This window comes from Tiliqua scincoides, chromosome 1 (assembly GCF_035046505.1).
Source record: "Tiliqua scincoides isolate rTilSci1 chromosome 1, rTilSci1.hap2, whole genome shotgun sequence".
Lineage (NCBI taxonomy): Eukaryota > Metazoa > Chordata > Lepidosauria > Squamata > Scincidae > Tiliqua > Tiliqua scincoides.
The window spans coordinates 256035800-256053403 of record NC_089821.1 but is presented as its reverse complement, the minus strand read 5'-3'; the positions used below and the strand labels follow the sequence as shown (position 1 = coordinate 256053403).

Sequence of the window (17604 nt, the reverse complement as noted above, 5' to 3'; positions counted from 1 at the left end):
AAAGTTTGTTCTTCTGTATTTCTGGACATTGGTGTAAACCGCCTTTCTCCTTCCAGGAGAAAGGAGAAGTAGAAATAAATAAATTTCTCTGTTCCATCAATACATTAACACATAGTTAATCTAACTACAGTTCTATAGTTTATCATGCTGCTGGGGAATTTCAGCTCAATCCTAGCCACACTTTCCTGGGAGTAAGCCCCATTGACACTAATGGGACTTACTTTTGAGTAGACATGCCTAGGACTGGGCTGTCAGATGGTTCTAATGTCCATTAATGTGTAGATGCAGTCCTGTGCACACTTACTAGACAGCATCACTGGACTCCAGAAGGGCTTACTTCCAAAGTGAGTATGCTTAGGATTGTGCTGTTAGTCCTTTGCAAAAAAAACAGCAAAGACTTGTGTGATGTCTTCAAGACTTAACAGCCCAATCCTACATAACATTACTGAGTCCCATTGCGTTCAATGGGATTTACTTGCAGGAAACTATGTATAGGATTGCAGCAGAGGCGTGCCCAAGCAGGGCAAGAGGTACAAATGCCCCAGGCGCTGCGCTGGGGGTGGTGGCGCTGTGACCCGCCCCTCCGGGGTACGCCAAGAACTGCACTAAAGGCAGAGGTGGCCCCAGGCAGGGGAATGCCCAGGACCACCTCTGGATTGCAGCCTAACAAATATATTGGTGTGATACATTTGTTCATCTTTAAGGTGATGCAAGATTCTTTGCTATTTGTATTTCAAATTATGTAGGAGCCTGAAAGGAGTTTTAAGTGTACAGTACTTAACAAATTTTAAACAACCCCTTTGAATGACATGGCGCTAAAAGGACAGCAGCAGTTTTATATTTACGTAATTCTTATATATTCAGTAACTAACTGTTTATAGCCCATGACTATATTATAAATAAAGTATTAATTGAGTTGCAAAAAGCCATGATACATGGACTCAGGGGCTCTCCGGACCTTGGAGATAAATAAACATGAGGCCATTAAAACGCATGTGCCTCATCTCTCAAATCCTTGTACCCAAATAAGCAAAGGGGGTCCAGAAAACCTGAGGTATGAGAAGCCTCGAAACGGTTAAGAACATAAGAGCCCCACTGGATCAGGCCAAACGCCCATCTAGTCCAGCTTCCTGTATCTCACAGTGGCCCACCAAATGCTTCAAGGAACACACTAGACAACAGACACAACCTGCGTCCTGGTGCACTCCCCTGCATCTGGCAATCAGAGGCAGCCTACCTCTACTTTGCACATTCCTACCACGACTTGTAACCCGTGATGAACATTTCCTCCAGAAATTTGTACAATCCCCTCTTGAAGGCATCTAGGCAAGATGCCACAACTACTTCAAACATCAATCAGTATTAAACTGTCATATTAGAGTGGGTAAGAAAGTAAAAGGTGTAAACCCTTTTTGCGATTGCAAACCAGAAGTGGGTCACAATAACTTTTTTTTTTAAAGAATTCTGTAACTGGGGGAGTCCTGTGGAGGCATCCATGGGGTTCCGGCACACACACACACTCCCCAGGAGGCCAGAACGTCCACTGGTAAGTTGAAAACACCCCCTTCTGTCCCTGGCAGTGGCACATTCCTGGCTCTCACTACCTTCCCTATAGAACAGTAATTCTCAAACATTAAGCATTGGGACCCACTTTTTAGAATGAGAATCTGTCTGGACCCACTAGAAGTGATGTCATGTCTGGAAGTGACATCATCAAGCAGGAAGAGTTTTAACAATCCTAGGTTGCAGTCCTACCCACAGTTAACCAAGAGTAAGTTCCATTGACTAACATTGTTAAAAACATATACATAGTAGACTGTTAAAGGTACAGATCTGTAACATTTCCCCAAATGCAGTAACATACCACAGTAGCATCAAGTCTAACTATTAAAAATAAAATATTGAAATGAATGGGGACCCACCTGAAATTGGTTCACAACCCATCTACAGTTTGAGAAACACTGCTGTAGAAGTTTGGGAACCACTGTCCTACATGGATTGAAAACATCACCAATCACCAATGTAACGAGACAATTCAGATGGTGACCATTGACCATCAGTCGAAGAACAAATTTTAAAAAACACAAACGATTTGGCCACATCTACAGAATGAATACTTGTCGACTGCCACACAAGTTCTGGAGGGTTCCACATGCAGCACCAAAGAAAAGGTAGCTCAAACACATTGAGTTAGATCTAAGGAACCAGCAATTAGGATAGAAATATTGCCACCAATTGCCAAGAATGGAAGCAAGTCATGAATGACAGACAGATCACACTGGCACCTATAGCAGCATAATGGTTGAGAGGATGACCAACTCCCCAAGTGCTAGGCTAAGGAGTAAGACGATGACCTCAGGTAAAATCTCAGCCTGCCCAATAGGTTACTCAGATCTGTACCAGCAGAATTGCTGGCACAAGTCCTAGAAGCCCTGTGCAGGCTTTCCAACTCTGGGGAGGAGGTTAGAATATGGCAGAGGCATTCTCCACTGACCTTGGCCTATTCCCCGGGCCTGATCCACCTTCTCCCTGCCCTCCCCACCCCCGTTCCCTCCCTACCCCTGTGCCACTTGGCACATTTGCAATGGCGAGTCTGTGCTGGTGCTGCCCAAGATTAGGATTGCACCATGAGGTATGTTTATTTTGCCCTTCCATCCCCACAGAGGCCACCAAGGTGGCTCACAACAGTTAAAGGAATAATACTTTATAAATTAAAGCAAAAGCTGTTTAAACAGGAACCATTTAAAAGAGCACAGCAATAAAAAAAAAACAGTTTAAAAGGAACAAGTTAACCTGAGCAGGATAAAATAGCTAAAAACAGTATCAGCTGGTTATAAATCAACCTGATACTAAAAACAGTATCAGCTGGTTATAAATCAACCTATTGGAATAAAAGTATCTTTACTAGGCGTTTAAAAGGGACCTGCTACAGGAAGGAATTTCACAAGTGAGGGTCTGCTATCAAAAGGTGCCATCCCTCATCAGACCCTGGCAGTCCTGGGTAAGTCAGTGTGTATAAGATTGTGGCCTTACTCTTCATGAATTTTAACTCCCTTTAAAATAATCTTGGCTAGTGGCCACCAGCACATTTTGAGGCAGAGAGTTCCATAGGTTAATGTTGCAGTGTATGCAAATATGTTTCCTTTACATTATGGATATTTTGTAACAACAAAAATGGACCAATTATTGACCCCTAGGTGTGAAAATGCATTTTTTTGTGTTTGGAATTAATGTTAATTTGGATGTACCCCTGGGTGCTGGGGATAAGAATAGGCCCTCAGTTTGGCTGTACTTGTCGTAAGAGGTGACTAAACAGCCACCGGGTAGATGGGACTCGTCAGCCTGGGAAGGCAGCTCATCTGAGAGAAGGAAAACTCTGATCTCAAACCTCCACTGCCTTGTGACTACATCCAGTTATGGAAAAGGCTTCAGGAGTCAACCTCGAGGCAAAATCCGGAGCCGGAGTCCCTGAGGCAGTTCATGGCTGAACACAGTCATGTTCTGGCAACTCCTGCGATGCCGCTGGAACCAACCGTATTGGCCTCTGCCTTTCCATTGGACCATTTCAGTGACGTGGAGAGGGGGGATTTGCTGCATGGGTAACAGCCTATCCTCCATACCTACTTTACCCAGGCTTTGCGCACTGGAGAGGACACTCTGTTCCAGAGCCACCATTCAGAGTGTGACACCATAGTCTTCTGAGACTGAAGGATGCCAACATAATTTGGATGGTAATACATCACTTTGTCAAGTCATGCCATGAAAGCCACTTCCTGATTTGGTACTTTACTTCTCAGTGTGGAAGAAGATTCTTCTTTGTGAAACTTTAGAAGGCCACCTTACCTTCAGAATTAGAGAATTTTGAAATGGGGTGGGGGGGGGAACTACCCCCTTCCTCATGGCTTTTCAGTGAGGGCTCAAAACATTTCTGTTTAGTGTGTGTGTAAGAGAGACGTGTCACCTGTGCCTCTGCATGCCCTTAATTTTTTATTTATTGTATTGTTGTTGTTTATACTGTGGTGTTTATATCCTTATTTATAGTCAGGCCCCACTGACTATAATGGGGTGGACGTCTGAGTAGACATGCATAGGATTGGGCTCTCAGGCTGCCAGCCTAACCCCACTTTCCTAAGAGTAAGCCCCATTGAGCAAAACAGGACTTATTTTTGAGTAGTCCTGGTTAGGCTTGTGCCCTAAATCTTGGAAATCACTCAATCCCATTCAACTCAATGGGGAACATGCATGGGGAGGGGAGGAAGGCGCGGCGAGGCTCTCCAAGGCTGCGGAGGAGGCGGTCCCTCTCCAGCGCCGTCCCTCCTGTCCGGCAGAGGGAGTTTGCAGCTCGGCGCGCGTGCAGCGCCATGGCCGGCGGCCCGGGACGGTCTCTGGCTGTGGCCCTGCTGGCGCTGGCCCTGCTGCGCGCCCAGGAGCTGCGCTTCAAGCCCGCGCCCCGGGACAGGCCCGTGCGCCTCTTCACCGAGGCCGAGCTGGCCCGCTACGACGGGCAGGAGGTACAGGGCGGCAGGCAGCGGGGGGGAAGGGCTGCCCCCTGTCGGGCCGGGCCGGGCCGGGCCGGCTGCCTGGCTGTGTTCTTCCTCCACCCCCCCGCCTTTCCACTCCCTTCCCCCCCTTTGCTCTCCCACCTTGTGGCACTTCTGCTTCAAGCCCCCCCATGAGTTGTGGTGGTGGTTGAAACACTTCTGTACACTGCATGTGCGCCTCATGGGATTTCAGTGTGCTCAAGCCACTGGGACCTGTTCGGACAGGGCTGGTTTTTCCCATGTTCTTCCTTCTGGGGCCCTTCTGCAAAAGGTTCTGGCAGTGGGTCTCGACCAACTTTTGGGTGGGTCATGAAACTGACAATTCGGCTAGATCAGTGTTTCTCAACACTTGTCCTCTGCCCTACCACTTCGCATGGTCCACCTGTTCAAAGTACCACCAAAAGTAACTGGCGAGGATGTTCATCGCCAGTAATTTTTGGTTTGGGAGGCCAGAAGCAACATGATAAACACCAGTAAGAGGCTCAGGGTGTAAGGGAAGGCTTTTTCCAGCACAGAACAGCATGCTTTGGAGCCTTCTGCTGTTGTTTGTCATGCCACATTCCTGGTCTTGCAGCTGGGCAGCAGGTGTCCAGAGGTCCTGTAATACTGATACTACCTCAAGTACCACTGGTCGTACCCATAGCACTGGTTGAGAAACACTGGTCTAGACTGTGACTAGATTAGACTATGTGCACCAAGGTCAAACAATCTGCTTCTTTGGGGGAGTACTAAGGCCAAAAACCTCTATACCCACTGAGGCTTGAATGGTTGGTAAAGCTTTTTTTTTTTTTAAGGTGGGTCCCAATGCTAAAATGTTTGGGATCTACTGTTCTAGAGAGTGTTCAAAGAAGTGTGCTGGGCTCAAGGGTACCTCTTGGGCCTTGCCATTACCCCACATGAATAACCAGGAGGCCCTCCCCCCCCCCATATTACAAAGCCAAATATTGCAGTGGGGGAGTAGAGAGCCATCTTTCAGGGAAGCTTGCCTGTTATTCTCGATCTTACTGAGAAATCCTTCATAAGCCTAAAAAGGATCCTTGTGTTCCACCCAGGATCAGAGTTTGAAAATCAATGGAAGAAGGTCTAGACAAGCTTGGTACAATGGATGGAACATTATCTGGGACCAAGAAATGAGATCCTGCCTTTTGATAGGTCACAGTACATTAATTGATGGAATTCATGATCATGTGCTAGAAAGGCAGTTTCCTGGGCCTGTAGGGAAGTCCGCATTCTTGTTCAGGCAGTGTGTAATTGTTTATGGGGCTGAAGAGTAAAAAAAAAATTAGAATATCCAATGTCTGCATGCAGAACTCAGAGAGTGATGTGATTTGTTCTTGCTTCCCGCTCCTTTTTTTAAAAAGTCAACTTGTATTAAAGTATAACCATGTATCTTATTTCAAACTAGTCCTTTGCATGCAGATATGGTTGCCATAGCCCAGTGTTTCAAAACTGAGTAGTCCAGTTGTGTGTCATTATGCCAGTATTTGCTAATTTTCAAATGGCAGTATTGCTGGTCTTAGAAAAAAAAAAATTCTTTTCAGGAGAATCAGCCGATTTACCTGGCAGTGAAAGGGGTGGTGTTTGATGTCACTTCTGGAAAAGGTGAGTTAACTTTGCAACAACAGGTGTTTGCCTCTCTTCTGTTTTGCCCAGGCTTGGTGACAGGGATGTCAGTTATGCTTAAAAAGCTGGTGCAGGTGAACTTAAGCTGCCTTATACCAAATCAGAACATTCATGCATCTCGTTCTGTTGTGTCTTCACTGACCAGCAGTGGCCCTCCATGGTTCCAGTGCTACCTGGAGATGCTACCAGAATCTGAACTTGGGCCCTTTTGTACGCAAAGCATGTGCTCTGGCACTGAGCTACAGTCACATTCTCCTAAGATGTGCTACAAATAAAGCCTCACTCACCTCCTGTTTCAGCAAAAATACTGTCCTTGAATTAGCTTTTGTGTCTCATAGCAGGCTGCCGGGGTGATCATTGCTTCCATTTTATTCTCACAACAGCACTTTGAGATATGTTGAGTGATAGTGACTTGCCCAGAGTCATCCAGTTGGGCTTTGTGGCTGAGCAGTTTTGAACCCAGGTCTGCCCAGTCCCTAAACTCTTTCCATTCAATTCCTAGGAAGCTTGAATGTACTGTATCTGGAGATGGCTTCTCATGGTACTGTTAACTTTTGGGGCATCCAGTCATGATTCCCCCCAAATCAGTATAAAGAAATTGCTACTTGTGTTCCCCTCAAACCTGGCTGGGATTGGGATAAGCTACAAGTTTCTTTCAGGATTTTATGAGGCCTCCCTTTGCTCTTGAGGAAGCCTACCTTGAACCTGAACCTAGAGCCCTTGTAAATTGTGTAAAACATTACAGGATTGCGTCCTTGAAAGGTCAGAAAGTCAAAGTTCACTAAGGGTGCAATCCTAACCCCTTATGTCAGCGCTTTCCAGCACTGGCATAGCAGTGCCAGTGGGATGTGTGCTACATCCTGCAGTTGGGTGGCACTCACGGAGGCTTCCTCAAAGCAAGGGAATGTTTATTCCCTTACCTCAGAGCTGCATCGCCCTTATGTTCATGCTGGAAAGCGCTGACATAAGGGGTTAGGATTGCACCCTATCTTATATCACTGCTCCATTTGATATCTACAGTTAGCATTCTGGCCACTGATGAGCCAGGCTGGTTAATGATTTTTTAGGGGAACAGATGGACAAAGGGATTAAATAAGATAAATGAATTGCGTCCATAAGCACACAGGAAACCACTTGAATTGTTTTAATGCAGTCAAGATGTAGCTAGTTTCAGTTTATAATTGAGCCATTGCATTTTGTATCAAACTTGCATTTCTGAATAATCTTTGAAGGCAACCAGACCTACAGCATGTTGCTGTAGTCAAATCTGGATGTTACCAGGGCATGGATGTACATGGACAGCTGTGGTTGGGCTATGTCTGTATCCAGGAGGGGGCACTGTTGGTGCATCATTCAGATCTGATGACAGGCACTTTATGTGATGGATGCAGTTTCTGCAAGACAGGGATAAGCAAAATATGTTCTCTTTCACTTACTGTACAGTTCAGCTAAAATATCCCTTGGGGTAAGAATCAATTTTCTGGATACCAACCTTTGCAAAAGAAAAACAGAAAGCTCTCTTCATTCCCCTGTACAAAAAAAAGTGCAAGCATCACATGTGTAGGCTCATGTATAACCACATGTTTGAGATTTTTTTAGCCTTGTTTATACATAATTTTATTATTTGCAGGCTGTTGACCTCAAATAAGAGATGCCATCCATGAAAGTATCTTGGGCCTGATAGCATCTGTGATACATTTTTCTAATTTCCAAAAGTTGAATGAGTTTGGGCTTCATTTCATTGCTATGTTTTATTCTCCTTGGACAGAGTTTTATGGGAAAGGAGCACCATACAATGCACTAGTTGGCAGAGATTCAACACGAGGAATTGCAAAGATGTCACTTGATCCAGTGGATCTCACTCATGATACAGTAAGAAAGTGTTCTCTGAGACCCCAGTCTTGGACATTGTTGATGTTGGTGGGATTGGTTGGCCCAAGTGCATACAGTCAAAGACAAGTGGTAGGTGGATAGTTACTAGTCTTGATGTTTATGTGGAACCTCCAGGTTGAGGAGCAGTGTGTTACTGAGTACTGGTTGTGAGTGGTTACCTTCATGCCTTGTTCGTGGGCACTTCAGAGCCAACTGGTTGGTGGTTGTGAGAAGCAGGAGGCTAGACTAGATGGACCTTAGGGCTATTTCTTAGGAAATGAAGAAGTGGAGCTACCAAGGGGGGTATTCTTGAAATCTGAATTGATCCTCTGTCGTCCTACTACTGCCTCTTTTGCAAAGAGTCAAGTAACGCAACAAAAATGACTATTTGTTCTCTTCTTACCTCTTCACCCTTTTTGTCTCTTAATTAAATCATATTTCATTGAGATGGGACTCACCGAGGAGGAGCTGCAATCTCTGGATGAGACATTCAGTACCGTCTACAAAGCCAAGTACCCTATTGTTGGCTACACTGCCCGAAGGGTTCTCAATGAGGATGGCAGCGCCAATCCAAACTTCAGACCTGAAGATCAGCCACACTTCAACATTAAGGATGAGTTTTGACCAAATATGCTTACTCTGAATTGTACTGGAATGTGGAGAAAATCTGACATTATCACGGACAACAGCATGAACACTTGATCAATGAATAGCTTGGTGTGTCTGTAGTAGTGTGTATTTTGTCATCCCCTGGAGTCAAAACTTGATACCAAATACTGTTTCACAATGCTGCTGCAGTTGGTGAACTTGTAACATATCAGTGATGTACATGGAACATTGATTCAAATAAGGAATGTTGACTTTTTTCAGTACATTTGCTGTCAGTACCTTTCTGCCAATTGGCTGTCAGTGCATGTGTTTAGGGGGAAAGCAGCAACTAGCTAACTTACAATTGCCAGACTTTTGTCCATCTGGCTTTGGCTACTGTGAGTCTCATGGGTAGAGCTTGACTTGCTGTGATTACACACACATGTTAAAGCACTGCATGGCCCAGACAGAATACATATAGGAAACTGGTCCTGGCCACTCATAGCTGTTTGTACAGTGCCTAAAACTAAAACTCCATTGGCAGAGGTCTCTCATCTTTGATTGCCAGGTGCTTATAGAAAATCCTTGTCACTTTCATGCCTTATTTGTTTCAGGGAACATCTGGATGGCTGCTATTGGAGTGTGTCAGACTAGATGTCCTGCTGGAGCAGATCAAAGGCCAGGTTTTGCATTCCTAGAGACCAAGTATGACATTTAGGTGAATATATATCAGGTGTCTATATTTCAGTTCCATGTGCATTGAAAGTATGTGAGGGGTATTATTATTATTAGTATTAACAGTATTCAACTTTTCAACTAAAAGTTCACAAAGCGGTTTACAGAGAATAATCAAATAACTAATGGCTCCCTGTCCCAAAAGGGCTCACATTCTAAAAAGATGCAAAAAACACCAGCAGACAGCCACTAGAAAAGACACTGCTGGGGTGAGGCGGGCCAGTTACTCTCCCCCTGCTAAAAAGAGGAGCACCCACTTGAAAAAGTGCCTCTTACCCAATCAGCAGGGGTAGTAGAACCAGTACCAGAGTGCAGCCTCCCAGTGTATGTTAATTGCAAAGACTAGACATGCATTAGGGTCATGTAGTGAAATAATGGAAATTGTACACAGAGCAATACTTCATCCCGTAATGCATAATTCATCTATGCCACTGCCTGAAGTTCAGATGCCTTTTAAAAAGACCACTGTAGACCGTTTCAGGGAGGACAAGTCTACCATTGGCTATCTCTAGGTTCAGAAGCACAGCAAATACTGTTTACTGCATACTGTTGGCTGGACAGCAACAGTCAGGAAGGGTTCTTGCCTTTCTTGTGAGTCTTGCAGAGGCATCTAATTGGCTACTGCGGGAAGGAGGACTAGATGGCTCTTTTGGTCAGATCCACTTGGGCCCTTCATAATGAATGCATAATCTCCATACAGACTTAACCTTTGGATTACTGTTGTTCAAAAATGTTTGTTTATAAGTTTGTCACGATGATTTCTTCATGACTTATGTCCAACTTCTTTATTCTGAGATTCAACTAGAGTGTGAATTTATCTGTCACCTTAAACTTGGACTTGTCTTATTACTGTTTCTCTGTGACTTGATCCCCTTATTTACTATTGTTCCCTAGAGAGAAAGGCATGTAAGTGTTTTTCTGCTCTTCAACTGAATTTACATCAACTCCCCTTCCTGCCTACCTGGTGAAGATAAGCACTTTGCTCTGTAAGATTCCTGTTAACAAGTCTCTCTGACTTTCATTTGCATAGTGCCTGGAGAACATGATTGCTTATACTACACAAATTAAAGCTAGCGAAGGTGTTGTAGTAGCCTAAGGAGACTGTGATCTGCTATGTTGATTTGCCTGACATGTTGAGTTAGTATGGTGTCGAGCAGCTACTCCCATTTCTTCCAAGAGAATTTGTTCCATTGCCTTAGTGGAACCACCTGACTGCTTTCTTTCAAAGATTAAATGATTCCTTATTTTCCCTCTCTTTCTGTTGGAAAATATGCTACCATAAAACCAGTAAATAAGGAAACATGGGCAAGATTACCATGGTGGTTAGGAGGCTAATGGCACAATCCTAGCTGTGTCTACTCAAAAATAAGTAAGTTTGAGACTTACTGCCAAGTGTGTGCAGTATTGCAGACTAGGGTCAAAACATATGTTGCTTTAAATGCATGTGTTGGCTCTTTTGCCTGTTAAATAACACATGCGGGGATGCATAAACCAGATTGGAACCATAACAGGGAATCGGAGGGCTGTATTATTTTGTCCCTGCTGCAGTTCCAGTCAGGATTGTACCCCTCTGCGCACAACTTTACCTTAGCTTTTTGATCAGAATCATGATAAATCCTATTTCTCATGCTCTTTATTTGGTTTGTACAACCCCATGTATGCTATTTTATGCAGATATTGATCTTTTTGGGGGGTGGAGGGTAATGTGTGCTTTGATCCTAAACAATGAAATTTCTGCTTTCACAGTGAAATTCCTCAGCCATGAAAAGGGAAGCATACTTGCTGAACCTGTGTTCTACCACTGAGATGAAGGCCTTTCCCATAACCACTGCACAATACCAGCAGATCTGATGTAGGTGCTGGTAGACATTTGTTCACATCTTGTTTATACTCCATGGGGTTTATCAAGTGGTCAATGTGAGGATGGTGATTTTGTCTCTCTTAAATGCAGATCAGCCTCAATCTCAGATAAAGCAGCAGTTGGAGGTACCTGGTTTTAATGAGCAGAAGAAGGGAGAGGGTACTGAATCCTCTTCACACCTGCTGCTGCTGCTTTCTCCAAACCCCTGTCTCCCCAGGTGCTCTTCTTGCACCTGGGTGCCAGTCCTGCAATGAGGACAGCTTGGGAAGGGAGGAAAGCTGTGGACGGGCAGGATTTGGCATCTGCTCACCTGTGTACCCTTTGTGCTTTTAAAATTGGAGACTCCCTGCTTTATATATGGGTGACAAGAGCCTGCTGCTTTCATGTTTCTTTAGGCCCTTATTGTAGGGGAAATGGGATGTTTAAAGGAGTCCTTGGTCTGTCACTGTAACCTTTTAAACAGGTTTTGTTGTATAGTGAGAGGTTTTCTGATGCAGCGATGCGGAAGTGTTGAGTTTCATCTCACGCTGCTGGAAATGTATAGGTTCGTCTACAGAAATGTGTGGGTTGTATCAGATTTCTATTTTACATCTGGTTCACATACCTGTTCTATCCTCACCATTTTGGAAAGCATAAATCATCTTTCTCTTGCGATTCTGCCTCATTTTCAAAGTCATTGATGGGGTCCAGCTGCAGATTGGTAATGGCGGGCAAGTTACACTTGTTCTTCTAGTTACATTTGTCCATTGTTATTGTCTTGTAAGGAGGATTCCATAAATCAACTATTTACTTTAGTTCCTAGTTACCTTAGTTCCTCATATGGTTCAGAAGTGGTTAGTATGTTCTGGCATTTAAAGAAGTAACAGCCACATTGACAGAAAGGTAGAGGGGGGAGAAGTGGGGGCAAGCACAGCATTGGGACTCCTCCTACAGCAGGAGTGCTCACTTGGAGCTGTTGCAACTTTTTCCAAAGGACTTCAGCTAAGTAGAAATGTTAATGCTTGGCATGAGGCAAACTGAGAAATTTGCCTAGGGGCCTTGGCACCAATTTGTCCTGTCACCATATGCAGGTGGAGAGATAAGTGGGAGAAGGTGAGACTGGGTGCTCCTCAGGGAGGTTAGCTTCATTTCCTTGGATGAGGGGACCCAGGAAACATAGATGGTGGAAGTAGAACTCACTTCTGACTAAATGCCCAAGTGGATACAGTTTAATGTACCTTCTGTATTTATCTAGAATGTTTCTTATTTTTCAATTCTTTTATACTGGTTTAAAGTATTTCAACTCCATCCAAGGGTCTGGGAAGAAATGAGCTACATCTTTAAATGAAGTATTGCAACTTTCAGTGTTGCAATAAGTGGGGGAGGAGAAGACACACAAATGCAGAAATTTAAGTTGATTTGTTGTCTAGCCTGAAGTGGGACATGGCTCTGTGGATATGGCTTGTCATGATGATCTCCTGCACTTCAGAATTTATAACTGGATGTTGAGGTAACTTGTAAAACAGGTTTCTTTGCTCTGGCCTTTTGAACAATTTATATTGAACATGTGTAACACCTGTTACACATTTAAACAGCAAATGAGATTTAACATTTTAGCTTCTGTTTTTCAAAGCAAGTTATGGCCTGATGGGCTGTGCAAAATAGTATGTTTTAGTCAGTGGGTAGAACAACGGGTAAAACAATAAAACTGAATCTGGTAGCTACCCCCAACAAAAGGAACTCCCTTCTTCCTCTGGTTGGTCACTGTTCAAACTTGTGTCACGTGGAAGTGAAACTCCACACAGATCCTTCAGTTCAAAGCTTCAGTTTTGCAGAAGTGGGAGCTAGCAGAGAATAGAATATCTAGAGCAGGGCTCTCCAAACTTTTTGGCCAGAGACCTGCATCAAATATCTGGCATGGTGTTGAGGGCCAGAAAAAAAATTAAAATATAAAATTTAAATTAGAGATGGAACTTAGATGAGTGAATAAGTGAATGAATGGGCTCATTCATTCAACCTCTTTGGCCCTCAGAACACCCTCCAGGCACAATCAGAGCACAGTTCTGGTCATGTACAGTTGAGTGGGCCAGAAGCTTTCAGGGGACAGGAGGCTGGCTGTGGGCTGGTTAGAGGCTTGTCATGGACTGCATCTAGCCCCCAGGCCAGGGTTTGGAGACCCTTGATCTAGAGCAAGAAATCCCACATTGAAACCCCAAAGCTGCAACAATATTGTGAGCAGCTTAAGGGAGGCTGAAAACTTCTGTAGGAATGAAATGGCATCTTCGCAAAATCCATTGTCAGTTAATCCAAGAACATTATACATACAATGATGGAGTAATTATAAGAGAGGTATAATTTCCTTTTCTGTTTAAGATGATTGATGGTCTTATGGAATTTCATATGCCACCCTGAATGCCATTTGGCATATAACTCTTTTGTTTTGCTAAGGATAGATTCCTTATACATCCTGCCAGACTTAGGAAAATTCCTTTATATTGCTATAGGTAGGTAATTTCCAATGTTCCGTCTTGTATTTTAAAATTTGCACTTCTATCTCAGCAGTTATGAAGCCTTACTTGACTTAAACCTGCGTACTTAAGAAGTTGTTTCCTTCTCTAGATCATGTTCCCATAGCTAAAGATTAGGCAGTTGTAGTCTTGGTAGGGCCTTCTCTTGGCAAGTTCAGTGGTTAATTTCTGCAAAATAGCAGGTGCCAAGGCTCAGGTGTGCCAGCCGAGTGAACCATTCCCTTGAATCCAGAAACGTTGCTATTTATTTAATATCAGATACCTACAGGCTAGTAGTGATGGAAAGGACAGATTGCTCAGCATTGGATCCAAGATACTCCTTCTATGAGTACTGACATATCCCCTGTCTGAAAACCTAGGCATGTTCCAGTTTTGAGGACGAGCAAAGGGAGGATCTCAAGGAAGGTAGATCTGTCAAAGCCCAAACTTGGGTATCTTCTGAAAATGATCCAAGGCTATTACTCAGGTGTGTGGCTGGGCAGGAGACTTTTCCTATATTAGATGTGTTTTCTATAACCAGTATTAAAATTTTGAGTTTGTTTTTGTGCTCCTGTTTCTGTGAGTAGTGGATTCAGAGGAGCATTTACACAGTTTTCTTATTTGAGAGGTGAGGACAGTGAAGACCTAGGATCTTTGTGGTCTTTGTGAATGTTTCTTTGATAAATGCGTATTAAATGAGTAGAGCTGACGTGCAAAAGCAAGGGCACAGGCAGAACCAGATGTACAGCCACATTATTGATAATATAGTGCTATTCGTGTGCTTGATTCATAACCCAATGTTTATTGGGTACCAGACCCTGAATTTGGGACCATGTCACAAAACCATGATATTACATTAGTGTTGCATGAAGGTTTGCTGGTGCAGATGTTTAGGACTAGATCTATATTGGTGAGGAATGTAAATCCTCTGTTTTTAGGAGAGAGAGAGGAAAGAAGGTGTCTGAAACATCCTGTTTAGCCAACAGCAATGTGCCACTATGTTTCTCCCACTAGAGGGCAATATGATTCAGGCCATAAGAGGAGACAGCATTCTATACTACTGTAGTGCAGTTGGCAAAGGTGGGAAATTGGTGATGGTATACATTTCTACATGCATCCTATGAAAAGTTCTTAAGATAGATGTGTAAACCCAGCCATTTAAGTAGATGATTCCCTGCATTGTCTGACATTTTGAAGCCTCGAAATGAATGACCTGAAACAGCCACATTTTCCCCAGTTATAGTCTAAGCACCACCCACTGAAACTTCAAGACCTGGGAGAAGCATTCAAGCAGAAGAGCCAATGCCTTGCAAAGCTTCCCCCACCGCCATAATTTCATCCTTGTATCTGAGTGAACCCATCTGCATTCGCCCAGAAAGTGGTCTGAATGCATATCATGCTGGGGTATGACTGATGTCAAGCTGGTTTTACTACATAAGTTATCTGGATGGAAACTCCCTGGATACAAAGTGTGAGCTGCAGAGTTCTTTAGAGATATCTGCCTGAGAGACAAATGAACAAAATGTATCGGGGAAGAAGGGAGTTAAATTGTTCAGTGGATTCTTCTGTACAGGACTTGTCACGCAGGCAACAGGTTGGCAGTGTCTGCCTCCTCTGATGTCTGCCTCTGCCAGCATTTGCAGAAACTCCAGCCTGCTGCCACTCTTCTCCCCTCCCCTCCCAGTTCCACTCCATTCCCATCTTCCTTTTCAGAGCCAGTGAGATTGGGAAGAGTAGAGGATCAGTAGCTGTGTCTCTTATTGTACTTACTGGCATGCTCCAGGGTAAAGAGGCATTTGGTATAACAAGGGGGGACATGGAGAATAGCTCCCTCCTGGACTGGTCACTCCCCCTGCCCCAGAATGCCCCCTGCCCTGAAGGCCCTTACCACTGCTCAGAGTTCTGATTTTGCTGGGCCCAGTACCAACTGGCACTGGGCTGTGTCGGCACTCCCTCCTCACAGGGTGATGTAAAAGGGCTTTATGGTATGTTTACAGCACCCAACGCTGAAGGACCATAGGACTGGGGACCTCATTGTAGTTTGACATCACCCTGATAAAGTTTACTATGTCCTTCCAATCTCCTTTTCACAGAGAAGGTAGTGACAGAACCTGGAACATTCGTCAGGCAAAACTTGTGCTCTGCTATTGAGCTATGGTCCCTGTTCTGCAGCAAGAGCACTGTATCTAGAGATATAGATGTGTACAGTATATTATACAATCTTCAGAGTAACTTTATTGTTCATTGGAGCAGAGGACAGCATCACTGTCTTGCTCCCACCTTCAGCCCTTTGTCCATGTTAAACTCCCTTCCAATATACACATCTAGAGTTCACTCTTGATCATGACTCACATGGATGTAAGTTGGTTTTGAAAGTGTAGATTCATATCTTCCACTACCCAGGACGTTGATTCATTTTATAAGGAAAAACATTATTTCCAGACAATGTGTCTTAACTCATTAAAGCTTAAACTACCCCATGAACCAAATGAAACATCCATTTCAGACTGGTAATGGTGTTTACTAGGACTGATTTTACTGATGCAGGAAAAATGAATTCACTGTAGCAGCTTAAGGAATTAATATTCTCTTTATTTTGTTATCTTTTAATGTCAATCTCAGATTTGCATTACCTAAATCAGGAGAGCCAGACAAATACTCAGGTAAACTTTGAGGTTTTTTAATATATTTGTTCACAAAGTCAGTCCTGAAAGTTCTGTTGCATCCAAGCACATGAGCAATAGAGACAAAATGCATTCAGTGACTTACTCTGATGTGCCTTATCACTGAGTGTCATACCCCCATCATCTAAATTTAACTTCCTGAGGTGCTAGTCATTCTTTAGCCAGAACCAGGATTTGTACAAAAATGTGTGGGCTAAAAACTTGGAATTAGAGATTTCTTTTAAAATATGTGGTCAAAGTAAGCATGTGACACTTGACAATTGTTCTAAGTTTGGTGGGGATTTTTGTATTGGCAACCTTCAGTCTCGAAAGACTATGGTATCGCGCTCTGAAAGGTGGTTCTGGCACAGCGTCTAGTGTGGCTGAAAAGGCCAATCCGGGAGTGACAATCCCTTCCACACCGGGAGCAAGTGCAGTCTGTCCCTGGTCTGTCTCCCTGGCTATGGGCCTTCCTTCTTTGCCTCTTAGCCTCAGACTGTTGGCAAAGTGTCTCTTCAAACTGGGAAAGGCCATGCTGCACAGCCTGCCTCCAAGCGGGCCGCTCAGAGGCCAGGGTTTCCCACTTGTTGAGGTCCATCCCTAAGGCCTTCAGATCCCTCTTGCAGATGTCCTTGTATCGCAGCTGTGGTCTACCTGTAGGGCGCTTTCCTTGCACGAGTTCTCCATAGAGGAGATCCTTTGGGATCCGGCCATCATCCATTCTCACGACATGACCAAGCCAACGCAGGCGTCTCTGTTTCAGCAGTGAATACATGCTAGGGATTCCAGCACGTTCCAGGACTGTGTTGTTTGGAACTTTGTCCTGCCAGGTGATGCCGAGGATGCGTCGGAGGCAGCGCATGTGGAAAGCGCTCAGTTTCCTCTCCTGTTGTGGGCGAAGAGTCCATGACTCGCTGCAGTACAGAAGTGTACTCAGGACGCAAGCTCTGTAGACCTGGATCTTGGTATGTTCCGTCAGCTTCTTGTTGGACCAGACTCTCTTTGTGAGTCTGGAAAACGTGGTAGCTGCTTTACCGATGCGCCTGTTTAGCTCGGCATCGAGAGAATGAGTGTCGGAGATCGTTGAGCCAAGGTACACAAAGTCATGGACAACCTCCAGTTCATGCTCAGAGATTGTAATGCAGGGAGGTGAGTCCACATCCTGAACCATGACCTGTGTTTTCTTCAGGCTGATTGTCAGTCCAAAATCTTGGCAGGCCTTGCTAAAACGATCC

General features: G+C 44.2%; 1 protein-coding gene across 8 annotated transcripts in view; it reads left to right on the top strand.

The window, feature by feature from the left end:
* The first annotated feature begins 4320 nt into the window (after nucleotides 1–4320).
* Nucleotides 4321–17604, top strand: part of NENF (neudesin neurotrophic factor) — a 54017-nt gene continuing 40733 nt past the window's right edge. For 2 of the 8 annotated variants that reach the window (XR_010794066.1, XR_010794064.1), the window contains exons 1-4: nucleotides 4321–4511; nucleotides 6083–6143; nucleotides 7933–8036; nucleotides 9239–9342. Coding sequence is in view for 2 of the 8 variants with exons in the window: in XM_066619238.1 (XP_066475335.1) it covers nucleotides 4362–4511; nucleotides 6083–6143; nucleotides 7933–8036; nucleotides 8484–8660 (492 nt within the window). In the remaining 6 variants the exon portion in view is untranslated. Of the gene's footprint in view, nucleotides 4512–6082; nucleotides 6144–7932; nucleotides 8037–8483; nucleotides 10456–11105; nucleotides 11212–17604 lie in introns of those variants that run through there. The other 6 variants (XR_010794063.1, XR_010794061.1, XR_010794065.1 and 3 more) reach the window with 5 other exon arrangements.